At 42.9% G+C, this 19,196-nt stretch overlaps 1 protein-coding gene across 16 annotated transcripts in view; it reads right to left on the reverse strand.

The window, feature by feature from the left end:
* Positions 1-19,196, reverse strand: part of tcf7l2 (transcription factor 7 like 2) — a 107,189-nt gene that overhangs the window by 67,038 nt on the left and 20,955 nt on the right. For 11 of the 16 annotated variants that reach the window (XM_081600977.1, XM_081600971.1, XM_081600972.1 and 8 more), the window contains exon 4: positions 3,166-3,267. The exons of the other annotated variants lie outside the window; for them this stretch is intronic. In XM_081600977.1, the coding sequence (XP_081457103.1) occupies positions 3,166-3,267 (102 nt within the window). The remainder of the gene's footprint in view (positions 1-3,165; positions 3,268-19,196) is intronic. 16 annotated transcript variants of the gene reach the window in all.

Consider the following 19,196-nt stretch of genomic DNA (forward strand, 5'->3'; position numbering starts at 1 on the left):
GCTACTTCACAGCCCAAAACAGACACACCCCAAAAGACTAACTGCACCAGAAGGTGGTTCTATAAAATACGTACAACAAATGTATGCCACACTTTTCAGATTTCACAATGTGGATTGAGTCCAGCGTTATATTTTTTTAAAAGAACTAAACCTCAGAGGATATAAAAGAACAGCTGCATTTATATTAATTAAATTAGATACAGGTGAGGATTATTTAATACTTGGTGCAATCAGTCCCCCTCTCTTTAGGGGTATCGGAGTAAAGTGAAAATATCACTTCCATTTGTTTTCACAGCTATGCTCCACTCTGTGTTGTTTCTATCACATTAAATCAAGTGTTTGGTAAAAATGAGAGAAAATGTGAAAACTATTAAGGAGTATGAATACTTTTGTGAATTATTAAGCTTTCCTTTGGACTAAATATGAAAAGCTGGTGCCGTTTTCAACATTTATCGGCCTAATTTATGTTTCAAACGCATCTAAAAAGGGTTTACTGGTGTACAGTGTCGTGTCAACGCATGAATAAATACTCAGCACTGTTGATCTTTCCCCGTAGGAGCTGCATGACGCACAAAAATTGTTTTGCGGGCTCACCCTCCAAACCTGCACATCAGTAGGTGGATAAAATATTGAATGATTTTCAGCCAATGGCACAAAAGTTCAGCAGCGGCAGGTCTTAAGGCTGCCTGCAGGGCGGTCGCGCACTTCAAAAAGGATCCAGCTCGGCCTCCTCTGAGGGGCACGGCAAGCCGGGGCATCCAGCGTGCCCTCGGGGAGAACAGCCATGATGAGGTCACTTCCTCCTCTCTCTCTCTCTCTCTCCCTCAGCTGATCCTCCATCGTTCCCAAAACTGAGCTTTCCACACAGAAATGAAAACATCTGACTTCACATTTGCTCCTCCTCTACGTCCACGTCCGCCTTCGCTTCTGTTTATTAATGTTCCAACTGTCTTATCACCACCTGTGCAGCTGCTCATGCTTCAGGCAGACGGAGGTCAAGGCACCTGAACGATTCGCTGCATTCGCAAACAAAATGAAGCTACTGTTGGTGGCCAAATTCACAGATAAGAGCATCATGCACCCCGAACAGTGAGACTTTTTTTTTTTTTTTGAGTGACACCTGCAGGATTCAACATGAGGTTGTCATTACGATTCACGGCAGCTGTCCTGCAGCTAATCTTTCCTTTTCTATATGTACGACAGCATGCATGATGCAAACGAGGGAAACATTGAACCCCACTTCTCGCCTCAGCCAGAGGTGGATGCTGGAGCAGCTCGGGAGGAGCCGCCAACAATACGGGCAGCATTTCACATTCGGTTTCATCACTTCTACTAACAGGCAGTTGCGCGCCGCCTGTACAGCGCAGCGGCAACGCCTCTGATCTTAACCAGCCTGCGCATCAAACGCATCGCACAGAAGTGGGTAATAGGAGTGCAGACATTACAATAGTTTTTTTTTTTTTTGGTATTGATCAGTGTCATTATTTATTCAGGGTTATCTGTTTCACTGCTTTTGATTTGTTTATGTCTGTTTGGTAGTAAGGCCAAACAGAAGAGTTTCTACTGAAGAGAAGAAGAAAAGATGCCAATTTAACATCAAGCAGTTTTTCCTTCCACTCAACTTTCCATTAATGCGCTTGGATGCAACATCCAGAAAAGCTATCTTCTTTAGCAGTGACCTTGGGGTTTGTGTGTTATCTGTTGGTTTCAAAATTACCACCAAGGAAGTTTTCTTACCATTAAAGGGAAAGATCTGAATCCACAGAAAGATAACCAGAAATTTCCTTCCTGAAACTTTCTGCGCATATAAGCTCATTATAAATATGGCTGCACTAATTTTTTGAAAGCAGAATGAGGATGAAATGAACACATCACATATCCTAAAAGTCAGAGCAATGGTATAAAACAGATTTAATGACATCATCATGTGAGCTGGGACTTTTGTGGGTGGGGGTTTTTTCCGAACATCTCCAGAAATAACAAGGGTAAAAGGTATAAAACCACCAGCAACAACACAGAGAAGAATAACAAGACGCTTTTTCTGAGTTCCTCTTCCTTCTCCTTGAATAACACTGTCATCGCCATCTCCTTCTCATCTTTAAACACAACTTTTGACAACATTTCTGTTTCAAGTACGCGTCGTTTCCCTATTTTAAGACGTGCTTCCTTAAATAGCAGGCGAAATACCAACAGAGGCCTCGCTTTGCCGGCTTTTCGAGAAGGAATTTATAACAGCCCATAAAAGAAGCTGTAATGATCGAATGTCAAATGTGACTCAGAGGGGACAGCGTGTCTCAATAGTGTAATCTGTGCGATAAAAAACCACCACATCCTCCAGCATGCAGCTCCAGAGCAGTAACGACAAATCAACGGCACGCTGGACGAAGAAAGGGTCACGGGTTACCGCATCTGGGGCGCTTTGACAAGTTCTGTGCCGTGGAAATTTTCATTTTCTTACACAAAAACAAAATAACACACACAAAAAATTGCTCCGAGGCATTAATGGTCACATCAGATCCACTTCTCTATCCCCACACGTATTGATTTTCCTCGCTCTCGCCAACCACGTGACCACAAACGTATGCCCTCCTTACGTTGAAACTTTTCTACCGACCTCTTGTAAACTTTCAGCCTTAAACTAAGCTGCCGATTTTAGAGTTGGCAGATATCGACATGCCTGAGGTACATGCTGTTATTTGCATGTATCGTCAGGGCAACCCTCCAATGCCATGCACAGCGTGATCGATGATGGAGCAAAGCAACGCCCCCGCTTCCCTCACAGACAAGTGTTTAGCAGCCCAGCATTTGTTTATTCCTATTAAACCGCAATCAATTGTCCATAAAAATCCAGCTAATTGCAATCCTGACCCGAGAGTTATCATTCCAAGAGATTACAGACGACATGGCTGGTTCAAAGAACAACAGGTGCGTCCGCCACGGAGTCTCCGCCGCTGCAACTCACCTCGTGATCAACCAGTCCACAACCACAAAGCCTTTCAGTGTCCACATGTGCACTTTTAGGAGAATTAGTGTGGCTTGGGTGTGTTAGTGGCTGTGATTTAGGCGAAACAAACACAAGTGTCCAGTCAAAAACAGACGAAGAAGGAGGGAGGGGGAAGCTTTTTCTTAGATGGTGAAAAAGGACCGAGCGGAGGATTTACTTACGACAATGTGTGCAGGTGACGGGGACCTGGCATCTTTAAGTGCTTGTCTACTCTGAAGACCTCCTGGTTGAACATCTAGAAGGGGCCATTTCATCTGTAGGTACTGAATGGCAGAAAGGAAACAGAATGGAAAGAAAGAAAACAAAACATGTTAACAATGCAAAAAAAGGGGGAGCGGAAGAGGGGAAAGGGGGAGGCAAAACCAAAAAGTAGTAGGACAAAACAAAAGGGGGAGACATTTCTCGACAAGTGCACAGGGGTGTGAAAACTCAAAAATATGGAGACGCAAATAAAAACTTTAAGGCAGATGGAGGCGATGAGAATGGCCTGAAGCATGCATCTAAGAGTCGAGCAGGAGTGCACACAGAAGCTCCGTAGACTAAATAATGTATATCATTTTCTTTCAGAAATACAAAGCACATACTTTTACAGAGAAAAAGTGTAGAAAAACAAAAAAAAAAAATCATTTACACCTAAGTGGCAGACTGGTGAGTTTAAGTATGTCTGAGTCACTCTGAGCTAAATTAAAGCAACGTCTTTTGGTTTCTTTTCCACGCCTTTGTGGTGACCTCATGTCATCAGTGTGACGGGTTTTACTGAAAATCATAAAACGAGGCAAAGCGTGGTCCCTCACCACGCTCCTGTGAGGCTGAACCACCTGACTGCCCCCATAAATGATTGACCTGGCCTCTATCTGAAGTCAGAATGTCTGCCATCGCCCCTCCCCACCCTGTTTCTCTAAAGACGCCTACACCAAGGGAGGAAATAAAATGAAACGAAACACAGATAAGCAGGAACAAGGGTCAGGAGAAACATCTGTCTGTAGTAATAACTGCTAGAACAATCTACAGCTGATTGTACCTTTTAATTGAATATGAATGTTTATTGAAATGAAATGTTATTTCTCACACTGAAGTAATCTGAATTGATTTTTAGCCAACGAAGGCCTGGTGTTGACTTTGCTACAACATGATGAGTCAAACTTTGCTTTTCAATGGCACAGCCACCTAACCTGAGGTAAAAAGGTCAAAGTGACCGTGTAAAAAAAAGCTACAGAGAAACAAGATGCCTGGGGCAAAAATAACAAATATTTAGATCTTTTAATTATTTATTTGACCCAGCACAAAAAACGTGTGAAAAAAAACTTAAACAAACTTAAAAAAGGTACAAAATGTCGATTTCACTGTTTGAAATTAGTGGGGAAGATGCACCTCAACAACGTGCATTTTTAGACAATAAGAAAGCTTTTGCTGTTACTCTGAATGGAAAAATAAATTGCCATCCATTTTCTATCAACAGCAATGCACCAGCTGCAAAACAGCCCCAAATCGGGAAGTATCCATCCGGAATGAGTTTCAACCAGTCACCTTTGACATCGTTCCCGTCACCGAGGCTAAACAGATCAAAATTGTCTCATCTAACCCGTATTATTTTTCTCCGTTATGAATTTAGAGTCTCCACGTAGGACAACTTAAGATTTTAGTTGAACTAGAAGGAGTTGATTTTAGAGCAGTTGCTTCTTTCTTGGTCAACACCGTTTCAATCTGTGGCGTTGTAATGCTTGGTTTATTGTGGATAATGACACCGAATTGGAAGCAGTCTTTGGTTAAAAATAGCTCAAAAGTGTTTGTCCAATTTATGTATCCAAATTTCATTTTAGATCTTTAATGAGTTCCTCAGACTTTCCCTTTGTTTTAAGTAGAATGGACGCCCATTCAGAAATACAATAACTGAAGTTATGGGCCATAAACATCCGCAATTAGGCGGAATCCGTAAATAATTGAGACCCTCCTCTGAAACCACATATTTTAACAGTTAAAACAACAAATACACTTTAATATGCATTAAACTACCACACTACTACAGAAGCTAACATTAAGAGCTTTCCTTATCTTCACTCTTGGGTGGTACAGCCAATCAGCACTAAGAAAAATGGATGGAAACGTGGATCGGCTATCTTGCAAACACCAGCTAACTGCGTATGAGGTATGATTGTGCCAAGGTATTTCAGCTTCCCAACTTGCATTTTCTTTCGAAAACATTACATGTGGCCTACAAAATGATCCAAGAATAATTTAGAGCTATGCTCCACAGATAAATCTGTGAATACTGAACTGCAAATAGGCGTTGGTCCACCGTACCTGTTAAACCAATGAGTGTTGGCAAAAAAATGAATTTCATGCTGGGACAGAGAAACTGGCAGTTGCAGTAAATCATGATTACTAAGAAGTTAATCAACCTTTGCATGTTGTAAGAAATACCTCAATCAATCAAATTTTATTTGTATAGCACATTTCAGCAGCAACGCATTTCAAAGTGCTTAATATAATTAAAATAAAAAATAAAAACAGAATAAACTGTGAAAAAGAGAAAGAGATATTGAAAAAGATTAAAACAGATAAAAAGATATAAACATTATTAAAAGTAAAGATAAAAACATTACCTCCAGCACTTCTTACTAAAAGATTTAACTGAATGCATGTTTATTTGAGTGAACATATTCATTATGATGATTTTGATTGGAGAAAATCCGCAATTCTTTAATGTTATTATTCATGTAGTCTAATCATTCCCATTTTGCAAAAACACAAAAATTAAATAAATCAACGATAGTCCAAAATGAATATTCAAGCCAGAACTGTATTAAAGTAAAGCGCTGACTCATTTTTAGAATTCAGAGTATGCTGGTAGAAAAGAGAATAAGATTAAGGTCATTAGCAACCAAATGAAGAAACAGGTAATTAATGCAGTAGGGCAGCAGGCCGGTGTTGTAACCTCTGTGCCACGGATACTCATTAAAAAATTTCAAGACAATGCAACTAAAGAGCTGTGACAGGCCTGAACTCTGAGTTGCGTCTGTAACGCTGGTCAGACACAAACTTTTGGATATGATCAAAAAAATATCTGAAGGGTTCTTTCTTCTCTTCCTATCATTTCAAAAACCATTTTGTGACTTGCCAAGGTGTTGCGGTAATGACTTGAGTAGCTTCTGTTACATTTCTCCATAATTATTGTAACCCGGGATCACATGTTGGCACTCGGCGACGAAAAAGTTTAACAAATTGTCGTCCATTCCTCATGCGATCAATGAGGTGCAAGGGGGAAGCAGGGCTTAATTATCCGGGGACATTTGGTTTCTTTGTGTTGCCATCTCTGCAAAGGTGGTCACTAGTTTATACGAGTGTGTTCCACTTTGCGTGTGTGTGTGTGTCAGAGCTGGCTGGAGAGCGAGTGTGTCACGACCCTTTCTGAGACTGTGTTTAAATCAGTGGTAATTAGCCAAGAGTTCACTGTGGGGTGCCTGCCAGTGGAAGACGCTGGAGGGAGTTATTGACTGCGTGTCCTCAGTTACAGCCCTGGCGCGGAGAAAACTGCCTGCTGCCGGGTCGCTCTCCAGCATCGTTTATGACCCAAAGACGACTTTTACTGCACCAGAACTGTTTATGCTTGTTTGTATGTCTGTATGAGTGGAAAAAGGAAAACTTGTAAAAGCTCCTGTGGGTTTTTCATGAACCACTCCCCCCTTTACCCACACTAGGTAATAATTGCTAAGAGTAAAAGAGGGGGGGTGACTTTTTTACTGCAAAAAAAAAAAAAAGAACAGGAGGAGAACGACAAGGTTGTTATATATGAGGTAATTCAGGACGGCAGAGATGCACTGACATATCACCCTCTCACCCAATCAGACGATTTTTACACTTAGCCAGAACTGATCAGTGATTGGTCGATTAGGAATTTGAAAGTCTTCATCATTTTTTTTTTTTTTTTTTTTTACATTCAGTAATCGAGCTAGTGTTACTGAGAAGGAGACTCGGAGTTAGCCGTTTTACATTCACTGAGATAATTACATATGTAGCGCACATACATTTCAAGACAGGAAAGTTATTTTCTAGAGTTGTTATGGTCCTAGGCCTTATGAGGCTCTTCCTCTGTGCAGGTGTTACTGATCTGCTGATCCAGAGCACAGTATTTAAGGACTCCTGACGCGTGTGCTCCCAGACCTCATCTCCTCTCATCATGCACATTTTACCTTTGTTTTCGCAACTCACAACTCCCATCTGCATGCACACAACACATCCAAGCATTTGCATTACACCACTTATACTGTCACCCACCTTCCATTGTAGTTTTTCTTAATATTATTATCCTTATTAAATATTCACTTTCTGCACCTTTAACCAAGGCATGGTCTCCTGTTTTTGTTAGGACCCTAAGCCAGTTTCAACAAATTGGGGGCTCATCCGGGAAGCACTACAGCAAAGTTTCTCTGGTTAATCTTCAGGAAGACTTGAGTCTAACTACATGCTGTGGAACATCCTCAATACAAAATGCTAGAAATCTTTTGGACATCTTAAAAGCATAGATTTATAAAGCTAACCCAGCTAGCCACGCTAACCATGCCAGACACCAATACAAGATGCTAAAAACAGATAAAAGCCTCAACTCTTGTAATAATTTTGTCCTTGTTTTGAAGTCCAGCTCAACTGAGGAGTTGCGTAATACAAACTGCTCTCTCTCATGTCTGGAATCTCCTTATTTTACATAAATATTTTGACTAAAATCAATATTAGGAAGTCAGAGCTTTAAGAAATCCCTGACAACAAACAAACCACATCTCTGATCAGTGCAACTCCATAATTCACATGTAGCAAAAGTTTTGCAATGTCATGTTAACATGTGCTGACAGACGCAGATCCTGAAACACTGCTCCACCCGGGAGAAGAGGTGAGGAAGGAGTGTGAAGGTGACCCCCACACCTCCTCAGTGTTAGACCAATTAATAAGTGAGACGAAGGATGTCGGAGCCCACGTCAGTGGCTCCACCTCAGCCTTAATATTGCAAATGTTCTCACACGCTTGGGTTTTATAGGCATGTCGAGGAAGACGGAGCCTTGGCAAGCACTGTGCGCTTCCAGATCAACCCCCTCTTGGCTCCCACCCACCCACCCGTCTGGCCTGCTAACGGACACACTGGCTGGGCTCGAGTAAGGCCACGACCTCTGACCCCCTCCCTCTGCTTCCCCACTCAGCGACCTGAAAATTCTCCTGCTATGAGAGGGGGGCCCCCCATGTAACTCAAGAGCCATTCCAAAGTGACAAATTGCTCCGGAGTTCCAGGATAACTCTCTCTCTCTCTCCCCGCCCCCAACTCCACCCATACACAGACGCTAACCAGCCCAAACCCAATCTTCCCCCCTTACAGAACTCCCCACCCAACGAGAGCCAACCAGTAGCTATGCTTTCACAGCGCCGCTTCTTCCTTCTCCCCTCTCCTTTTCAGACTTGCCTCCCGAGGTTGTTCTCTTTCGCCCGTGTCCTGCAGCCCCTCCTTGCCTGGCCAGCCTCACAATGGGAGCTGAATGACTCAATTGTCTCTTATGAAGTGAAAGACAACGAAGTCCTTTAAATCCTTACACAGGGATGAACTCACCCCCACCGTCCCAGTTCTCCCATCATTTTCAGTTAAAGGCATATTTAATAAAACTCACAACTCCTCGTCTTGTCTTTGACCCAAACCCAAATGAATGCTCTTCCCAACACGGCCTCAAACAAAAGGTCAAGCTCAAAAAGACTTTTCTGGAGAATCAATTCTTTCTACAGTCAGTGCAGCTTTGTTGAACTTGGAATTTATGTTTCACCAGATTTCCTTTTCATGCCAGACTAGTCACCCATCTATAGCTCACTGCCACTGGTGTGTTATGAGCCACAGTGTGTTAACTCAGACCCACACTGACTGGCATCACAGTGAAAACAAGCCAGGCCTCTTGTCCTGGTTGCTAGCAGAGGGGGTGGCTGGACAGGGAGCAAAGCAAGGCCATCACTTCACCTATACACATACCAGTTTGTATCACTAAACTGTGTAGCTTAAGCTGGCACTGAAGCAATTCAATTACCTCCTAAAGTATTTGTCTGTCTGTGTCTGACAATAATTCTCTGCTACAATTTCTGGATAAAAATACAATATAAGAGCTAACACCTCTTTTTCGAAAAATAACCAAAGTTTATCACAACCGATCTCTGTGCAAAATTCAGTACTCAGTCATTCATAATGTGAATGAGCATGTAATCATGCTCATCCATTAACATAAGGCCTGTATTTTAAATATTGTAGTGCTCATGTCACATGTTGAAGTGAATGAATTTGTAAAAAGACTGCAGTGTTCTAACTTTTAAAACAGAAAGCTCTAAGCCTTTTTAAAGGCGGTCTCAGGTATTTCCAGATGTCAACTATTCAATTTAAAGTACTTGCTTTTGGTGAAAGCATCGGCAGACTTAAATTGCTACGCGTTTTAATAGTAGGCAATCTGATAAAATCACAACTACTTTTCCAGTCCTGAACCCGCCGATCACAGATTAAAGCTGAGGGAGTAAAAACGTTCACACCCAGTTTTCTGATTTCTGGCGAATGCAGTGGCCGCAAGATCATCTCTCAGCCTGTTTGTTGTCACCAACCAGCTTCTTTCCAATCAAGCCCCCCATTCGATGTGCTTATCACATGCTGCCTGACGGGCAGGAGCGGCAGCCGCTGCATGGCTTGTTCGCTTTTGTTTTGGATTAGGAGCAAAGAGGGCTTCAGACCAATCAAACAAACTGAGGTCCTTATGTTCCAATGTGGCTCGCAAACACTGGTCTCCTCTCCAGCGGGCGACCAGTGGACGAACGATGAGCACCAGTGGGGACTCCCAGTTGTGTGAGAATGGAGCGGAGAGAGTTATAGAAAAAGCAGACAGCAGCTTTGGTTTAGAGTCAGCATATGGATGCTGGGTGTTGCTCCAGAGAGGCCAGCGGATCTTCTGGCCATCTGTGGCTCCCCCATCCATGTCATTCACACAACATAGCTTTATACATTCAGAATAACCCCCCTTCATCTCCACCCTAACACACTCGACATGCACATTTACTTACTCACACCTGAACAACAGAACGCACCCATATTTGACAAACTCCTGGCCAAATGGCCCAGCTGGAGAGCCCCATAGAGATTGGATTGACAGCTTGCAGATTACACCAATCAAACTGCTACTATAAAGAGCTTTATTTAAGTCTGGAAATGATCAAGGCTTGTAAGATGAGCCCATTCAAAAGCTCAGTAAGTAAACAGCTAAAAGCTTAAAAGATTAGCCTATCCAGTTTGACTACAATTTTATCCCTTGAAAAATGAGAGCCGAGCATATTGTCTCGATCTGCAGCAGATAATGCTCATGGACTTTGTTGTCACGCACAGGTGCAACTGAATAAGCAGAAGCATTCTTAAGCAAATAAAGTAAACAGAAGAAGGTGAAAGTAATTATTTTTCAAATGAGGTAGAGAATCCTTTTTGTTAAACGTTTGAATGTGTTGCAAAAGTATGACCAGCCCGTCAACTTTTATGCAGTTTGTCACACGCCAATCACAAACTCGATATGGGAATTTATGTAACAGACACAAACTAACGAATAATTGTGAAGTGGAAGGAAAACGATGCTTTACTTTCACGATGTTGTACAAAATAAATTTTAAAAAACCCTGAAAAGGTAAGACATGGATTTGTACTCAGCCCCGTACCTTCTAATACCCCTAAATAGAAACACAGACAGCGATCCGAAATATGCAACCAGTGGTACAATGGAGTGTCTCAGATTGTACCAAATTCATAAATCACAATGGCTCAGCCAAAGACCAGACATAAATTCAATTAAAAATCTGTGCCAAGACATGAAAGTGTCTTGGCACATGGAGAGTGTTTATGTTTACAAACACTCTCCATCTAATCTACCTGGCCGAAAGCTGTTTGGCAAAAAGAAATTGTTAAAAAGTTCAACGAACAATAAACACTTGCAGCTGTAATTAGAGCCAAATGTGGTTCTGCAAAGTATTAACTTAAATGGGCTAAATATACACAGATCCCACACTTTTCAGATTTTTGTTTGTAAACAATGTGAAAAACATTGGAACATTTTCCATCTACTTCATAATTCTGCACTACTTCGTGTTGCTCTGTTACAAGAAAACCTATAAAATATATCAAAGTTTGTGGTTGTAACATGACCACAAGAGTTCAAGGGGTATGAACACACAGTTGGGTCTCATACAGGCTTTGTCTTTACAGGAGTGAACCAAATAAAAGCAGTGAAAGAATTCCTTGATAAAACTGAAAGAAAGTTAGCCAACACTAGAGGGCCCATCACGGATCCTTTGGTTCTACTAATGCACATTTTATGAGTAAATATTAAAGGGGGAAAAAAAAAACTGCCCCACCTGCTCTGATAGCCAGAGGCATTTTGCAACCAGGAAAATAAAAGTGAAATGTGGGAAGGCCTGGGGTTTGCTTGCCCTGGGGCGGGAAGGGGGTCCGCTGGGTCCGTATTTACTCCAAAGCCAGAACCGCTTGGGGGTTCCACCGGCTCTGGCAGTGCTGGGGCCGCCGACCTGAACCGAAACCTCACCTCCAACCTTCTTTGCCGGCAATCTCCATCTCAACCCCAAACTCCCTTTCTCTTCTTCTTTTTTTTTTCCCAAACAGAAAAAAACGATCCTGATGCTTTCATAGAAGCATGTCTTTCCGCGAGGGTGGGTAGGCGGGGTGGTGGGGGCATGTGACCTTTCTTTTCCCTTCCACCAGACCCAGAGTTTGCATGCCCTCTAAAATGAAGCTGTACGCAGGTTTGTGCAACTGCTATTGTTAAAAATACCTCAGAGCGTTGTGCAGCCTTTGAGGAAAAACAGAAGTACTTAGTTTTTAGCTTATATGTCTCTGTGTTGTCCTTTTAACATGTTTCCATGGACACTTGACTTTTATCAAGCCTGTTCTGGTAGTTAGTTTTGCTCTCTTGAACACCGGTCCATGTGATAAGCAAGGCTCCACTCTGACACTGTTTACTTAGCAGGTGTGGGCAAATGTGCTGTTCAAACACCAGCTGATTGACCGAGACGTTTCAAAGGATTGCACAAGGCAAGGCGACACACTTCTTTACGACAAATGTTTACCAAAAATGGCCTCTTGCTCTTTTTTGACATTAGATGCATTTAAGCATAAAGGACATAAAACCCCAGAATGCACCAACTTCCCAACAGGTTCGGAAAGAAAACAGGATTCTATGTCTGACTTTTGCACTGCTCTGTCTTTACAACTGTCCAGAGTCATTAAGAGTTCCTCTTGGTTGCTCTATAAATAATGGCATGGGCGGTGGGGGCTGGAGGTCTGTGGGGGGCTGGTAAAGGCCAGCAGGAGTTGGTTGGTCTTCCACCAGTCTTGCTAATGAACAGTCAGACTGAAGCATCATGAGCTGCAGCAGAATGACATTTCCTTCAGGTGTTTCTCTTGTTACCCAGAGTTACAGTCACAGATCTGTTCTGAGTGCCACAGATACTAATAAAGGCTGAGCTCTGTGGTGCTTTCAATAGCTTCCACGATGGTTGGGACAACAAATGGCCAAACATACTCTTTAACCGAGTTGTCTTAAAATGCTTAAGGTGGTAATCGAAGTGAAGTAACAGAGTTGATGGGTCCATATCAAGTATTTTTGTGAAGAGCTTATTTTCGTCTATTTAAGGGCCACCTTTAAAAAAACAGTATGATTAATGAGTCCAAGAGCCACATCCTCTGTGGAAGGGATTAACTTCACTCGACAAAAATGATGGAATAGAGACGTTTTTTACTGTTGATGACAATTTCCTGTTTTTGTTCTGGATTTGCCAAATCTGATACAATCTTTGTTTGAGCATAGCAAAAATTTGTTTCAGGGATCATAATTGGCGTAGTAAATTTCCAACCAGTCTTTCATGGGACGTTGCATATCGACAATGCTTCAATTTATAGCCACAATTGATCTGATGATCACCAGTCGGAGCCAGTCAAGAGGGAAAACTAACCAATTTCAGTTACTGGCCAATTACCACTTATTGCATCCCCTATCTGGACGTTTGACTCCAGATAGGTCAGAAAGAAACAGAACACAGAAATGTTCACTCTCTCACAAAACGCATCATGAACTAAATATGGCGTCCATTTAAATAGCTTCTTAAATCTTGTTCTTAGCTAACATTGAGAATTATTCAATCAACATCACCGCCAAAGAGTGAGTCCAACTAAACATCAAAGTTTTGTTTGGATTACTACAAAGAAAAATTTAGAATTTTGGCATTTCCAATCGGTCAGGTGTGATCGAGCTGAAAATTGTCTGATTTGGGTCACCAGTCAACTTCTCCATGCATTTCTGCTATTATTTCCCAAAACTATTCCACTACTATGACTACTACATCCCAAACGTAATCAACTAATGCCTGCGTGCCAATAACACCAGTGAAACCCTTCTGAGATCGAGCCCTCTACACAGTGAAGACCAATATTGAGGTGAACAGGAGTGTTTACAGCCCAAGGTGTGTCAGAGACCCCCCCGAGGAATGGTGATTGGGAAGAAAAAAGATTGGGAAACCCATACACTTACTACACACTTACCTTTGTTTGCAAGAAAAAGGCTCAGGGGTGTACAGAGGAGAACTAAAAAATTGCGAACAGCAGTTGAGCTGTGCTGAAGGAGAAGGAGTAAAGCCGACTGCAGCGCCCACATTCTGCCAGAGAGCGCTGCGTTTGCTATTGTGCTAGAGGAGAGCTGAACGCTGCCCTTGATGTTGGGTGTCTGGTTTTGTTCCGCGAGAGTTCACAATGAATTAGTTAAACGGCAGACTGGATATAAGGAAGCTACGAAACATGCCTCAGAGGGAGAGAATGTGTACACACACAGTGGTAGGCTTAACAAAGACTTCCGATATTCTGAGAGCACTGCGCGCTATCACACAATTCCACCTACGCGAATTCATCAATCAGAAAGCAGCACGTCGAAGGAATCACACGCATATACCAGCAGACAATTAATATGAAGAGGAGAATCATACGAAACAGCTGGGGTTTTTTTTTAGCCTCGTTCATGTGTGCATGTACGCCTTGAAGCAGTTCAGCCTCCATATTCATGAGGCCCACTCCCTCAGCATACGTACAACCCGAGATTTTAATGGTTTCAACCCAACAAAACCAACCCAAACCAAACAACTGGGATAATTCGTCTTCAAGCTATCTGTTTTCTGTCGGATTAGCTTGTTAGGGTATTTACAGTGATGCTGCAAAAAGATCCCACAGAAGCAATTACATGCTCACTCACACAGTAGGGTAGCGCTGCTTTGCCACGACAGCTTAATGAATAAATAAGTAATAAGGACTTGGTTATTGGAGCTCATTAAAATGGCTGATGCTCCCAAGACGAAAAAAAAAGACCTGAAGAGGGTCAGGTGAGGGTGGTGGTGCAACTAGGGCTAGGTCACCCCCGCCACCACCAAAACCCACCCAACCCATAGATGACCTGACCACGAAGGCCCCCGCTCTCACCTCCAAATCAACTCAGTGGCTGTTTTGCACATCTTCATGAATCTGCACACACACAGCTGCAACCACATACTCAGAAACACACACGCACCTCTCATAGCTAATTACCACTTAGCTCAATCACGTGGTGATCCGGCCATAAGATCCCCCCCCCCTCCTCCCTCCTGCCTCAACACAAACAGCAGCACACATGCCAATTATTGATGAATCTTTAATATGCCGTTTTGCAAAGTCTACATCTCATTTCCTTCCACTAAGCAGACGATTACGCATCCAGGAGAGGCTTTGGCGTCTCGCGCATTACGCTAAAAATATTGAGTGAGAACAGATTATCCGCAGCATCATTGCGAGTCTGGAATAAAGTGGTCTGCATCATTTGTAGAAGACAGCTAACTTCTTTCCCCCCCCCACACCCCCCTTTTTTTTTTTCTTTCAAAAAAGTGCTCCCTGCTCTCTTGCATCGCCCGGCTAGGTCTATATATAAAAAAAAAAAAAAAAACTCAGACAAAAATCCCACGCCGCGATAACGTGTCAATAATGAGCCGAGGCCATCTATTGATCAGCTTAATTTTGCATCTATTAGCTGGGGAACGGCTTGCTCCGGGGGCGAGGGAAGCCGGGCGCTAACACGCACCGACAGGCTGGATGGAGATCATTACAACTGATGTTCACACACACGCTGTGATTGACATGGAGATAAGGCAGGAGAGAGCCCGGGCTCGCACGCCTCCCCGCACACTAAGCTAATGATACGCCGAATGTGTGCTCGGGGTGCGTGCAGCGGTGTCTGCCTATCTATAGAGAGAGAGAGAGAGAGAGAGAGAAGGAGTGGGGGGGGGGAAGAGAGGAGAAAAGACGAGAAGAAAGACAGGCCACACGCCTTTGCTAATTGGCACAGTCAGACGGCGACGATCATGAAGGATACAAGAAAAAAAAAACATTTAGTGGCGTACCTCGGCTTTCTAGATCACCTCATCAAGTCGGTGTCATTTAAATACAGTTGATAACATCCTCAGAAAAACACGGCTTTGACCTGAATTCCTCAGCTTCGTCTCACTTTCTTCATTTAGAGAGTCGGTAAGAGGAAGTCGGCTGAGTTGTTCATTATGAAAATCGTTTGTTTTTCCTCATTGCAAGCGTTATATGTCAAAACAGCATCACAGCAGCTGGAAAAAGCCACAGAACTAACCCCCAGCTCTTCTACGAATGTACCACCTTGGAACATTTATCCATAAAGCGGAGTTTAAAGGTCCAATTATCGATGCTCTTTGTCAAAAATCCATTGAGCTTATAGGGATATTCACTTTCAAATGCCAGTTTCTGTTTAGTGCATGTACTTTTAGCACATATTATTTATTCCAGCTACACAATATTGACATCTAAAAAAAAATGCCACCTTCAATTTAAGTACATTCATGTAGCAGCAGGATAAAGACCCACATTGACACATAACTGTTAAAAAAGTTAAATATATTCAAGATGCAACCACTTTTGCACTTCTTAATTCTTATGACAATTGTAGCACAACTATTTCTTTTAATACTCTCCTGTTTTAGGATGATAAAAACCTAGAAACTTTCTATCAGTAATCCATTTCTTGTTGTTCCTGGGGAGAATCAATACGGCCACACAAAGGTCAATTTCTAATTGTCACTTTTCAAAATGGAGAACACAAGAGAACATGCCATTCAGGACATTTCATAGTATGTTGACCTTTATAAGTCAGGATATGGCTGCCGAAAAAGGGTTGCTTCCCTAAACTCTGTCACATTTAACGACAGCAGGCCGAACCAGGAGCTTCTCCTGTCACAACGCTGAGTAAGGAGGACGGTAAGGGAGGCGTGTGTGAACTGCAGCAAAGGGTGGCATCTTGGGGTCAGCAAATCTCCATTAGGGCAAAATATTTTAGGGCTCTTGCACACAATCAAAATCTGATGATTTCCAGCTTGACCAGCCCAGTTTCGTTGATCAGAAGCTCAGAAACACACAAAAAGCAACATGGTTATGGTTGCGCTAACGACACCATTTTTTGAGGTACAACTCGTGTTCACAAAGTGTACACAAGGTACACATGGTATTTTTTCTGGAGAGACATGCTGACTATTAATTCATGCAGCGACAACACAGACCGAGACTCAGGGATTAATTAGTAAAACCCTGTTTTATGGCGACAGCTCTTTAATGCAAAGCGTGATGTTGCCTCTGCTCCTAAAACAAATAAATAATGACCGATCTGAATGAACATTCTTAAGGATATGTTGGAATCAGCAAAGCACGGTATCGGCAGGTCAGAAGTCTACCATAAATCTTTGCTCGGTGCATTTCTAAAACGTATGCACCTTTATCGGGATGCCAGTACGTGTGGTAGACGCTGTATGCCTCTCTCTAAAAGCCTAAGCTCACCGTTTAGGTAATCTTGAGTAAGAATAGCTGAATAGGACCCTTTATTCAACCGAATTAACCTGAGAGAAAGGCTGAAAAAGAACGACTAACTCTCATTATTCTCAGGATAACAACTGGGCTGCGGACAAGTCCGCATTCGACAGCGATTTGTCCGAGGATTGACTCCTAACGTGTGATTTTGTGCAGGTCTCTTAAGACCTCCCACACTCTAAACTACCTTGTGAAACAGGTTTGCTTTCTGAGTCGAGTCCTTGTTTAATACGGAGTGGACGTAAGTTACAGGATGCTAATAGACTTCCAACAGAATAAAGGTTAGGGATTTTCTAAGATCCAATTATCAGACATGAAAATCAAACAGCCCAAACATCCGGGGTAAAAACAACGTCCAACAACGAAGCCAAACAGAAATCTGTGCCTTAAAGCAGTTACCCTTTGCTGACCTTTACACCTTTGCTCCAGCAAGATAACTGGCTCTGCATGAATGCAACAAGCTGCTAATCCTGCATGATAGCCACACAGAAGGGGCGCGCTTTCCCTAAAAGAAGACACATCTGAGTATTTTGTGTACACCATTGGTCCACCTGAATTTTTATGGGGTTGGGATCTTGTTTTATGTCGGATAGCTATGGAAGCGAGGTCAGAGTAACAAAAAAAAAAAAAAAAAAAAAAACCCTCGGCTACAAACTGTGTGTTTTTGTCAGCTGAGGGATGCAGCGAAGGGATCGAGGGAGCAACGGGAGGAGGGAGGTGAGGTATGGGGGGAGGAGAAGAGAGGAGGAAAAAAAAAAAAAGCCCTCAGCCAAGCCATCAAGTTGAACATTGAACTTCACAGTAGTAGCTGCCTTTCTATGCCTCTCCTTTTGATGTTACCTCCAAAGCAAAGGATCAAAGGCTTGGAGTGTGGCGTGGGGAAGTCCCAAGCTCTTAGCCTGCCAGCCTGTTATATATGCAAAAGTCTACGCCAAAAGAGAGGGAGTCTGGCAAAGAGGAAGAGACGTAGAACACGAGGTGCAGGAAGCTTGCATGGAATGTGGCTAATGCTGCGTTTTGTGTCTAATGAATGACACGACGGTGACGCAATCCGGCAGCTCGTTACAGTCATGACGTAGACGGGAATAAAGTGCACACACACAAATTTTAGAGAAACTGGGTGGAGCAGTGGGTGTTGGGAGTGTTTGTTGCACCTTTACAACACACACAAACGCCCCAACACCACCACCACCACCCCGACGTTCCACTTTACACCCAACCCCCGGCTACTCTCCGACATCAAGAGGTTGAGGGACTGTGTCGTCTTGACATGAATGTACTGTAAGGTGCGCCGTTAAAGCGACGACTACAGTAAACACACAGAGCACATGAAACCCCGATTGTGTCTCACTGGAGCGGAGACACACACCGTGGGCTCAGCTGGGCCAAAGAGTAGAGCAGAGGTGTGTTGAAACTGACAAACCTCCACGAGACAAACACACTCCACACAAACACACACACACACAAACACACCCTTTCCCCAAGGCTGTGGGATTAAGAGGTCCAGCTGGCTGACAGCAAGCCCTTCCTTCCCACGTATCACGTCGATCTCGCTCCCCCCTCTTGTCTCTCTCTCTCTCTCTCTCTCGCTCGCCCGCGCTCTCGTACACACACACACACACCCTCAGCCTCCCTCCCATACCCCGTAACCCCGGTCAACCTGCAGACCTAACAACATGGCAGCTGGACACACCAGAACATGCCACTTTTTAGCCGAAGTTTTCCTCGAGCACATAGGTGAAAATGTCTATCAGTTGGTGTTTCAGTGCATGTTCAACCATTGCAAACAAATTGAATGGAAAGCATTGTTTTAATTTCTTGCAACTGTTTCTCAATTGGACTTAGCTCTAGACCGTCTAACTAGAGGTAAAGCTTTCTGGCTGATTACCAATCTTTTTAAAACCCTGACCTGCCAATTCTGATTTTGGCAAGTACCTTTTTTTTTTTTCTTTTTCTGAAAAGCAGCTAAATATAGCGACAAATCTCCATCTCTTTGGTAACTCTGCTTCAACCTTTAACCCTTTGTCTTCACGATTCTCTAACGAATCCCTGAGCTCTTCACACACTTGCACTGAGCTTAGCTTACACAGAATACTAAGGATTTACTAAAAGCTATTGGTTGCACTAAAATTTAATAAAGGGCATCACAATAAAGGGGGCTGGATACAACTGCGCTTCAGATGTTTATATAGAAGAGAATAATTAAAAGCAATATGAAGGACTTCCAGAATTTGCAGGGGT

Source organism: Poecilia reticulata, chromosome 19 (assembly GCF_904066995.2).
Source record: "Poecilia reticulata chromosome 19, P_reticulata-male-v2, whole genome shotgun sequence".
Taxonomy (NCBI): domain Eukaryota; kingdom Metazoa; phylum Chordata; class Actinopteri; order Cyprinodontiformes; family Poeciliidae; genus Poecilia; species Poecilia reticulata.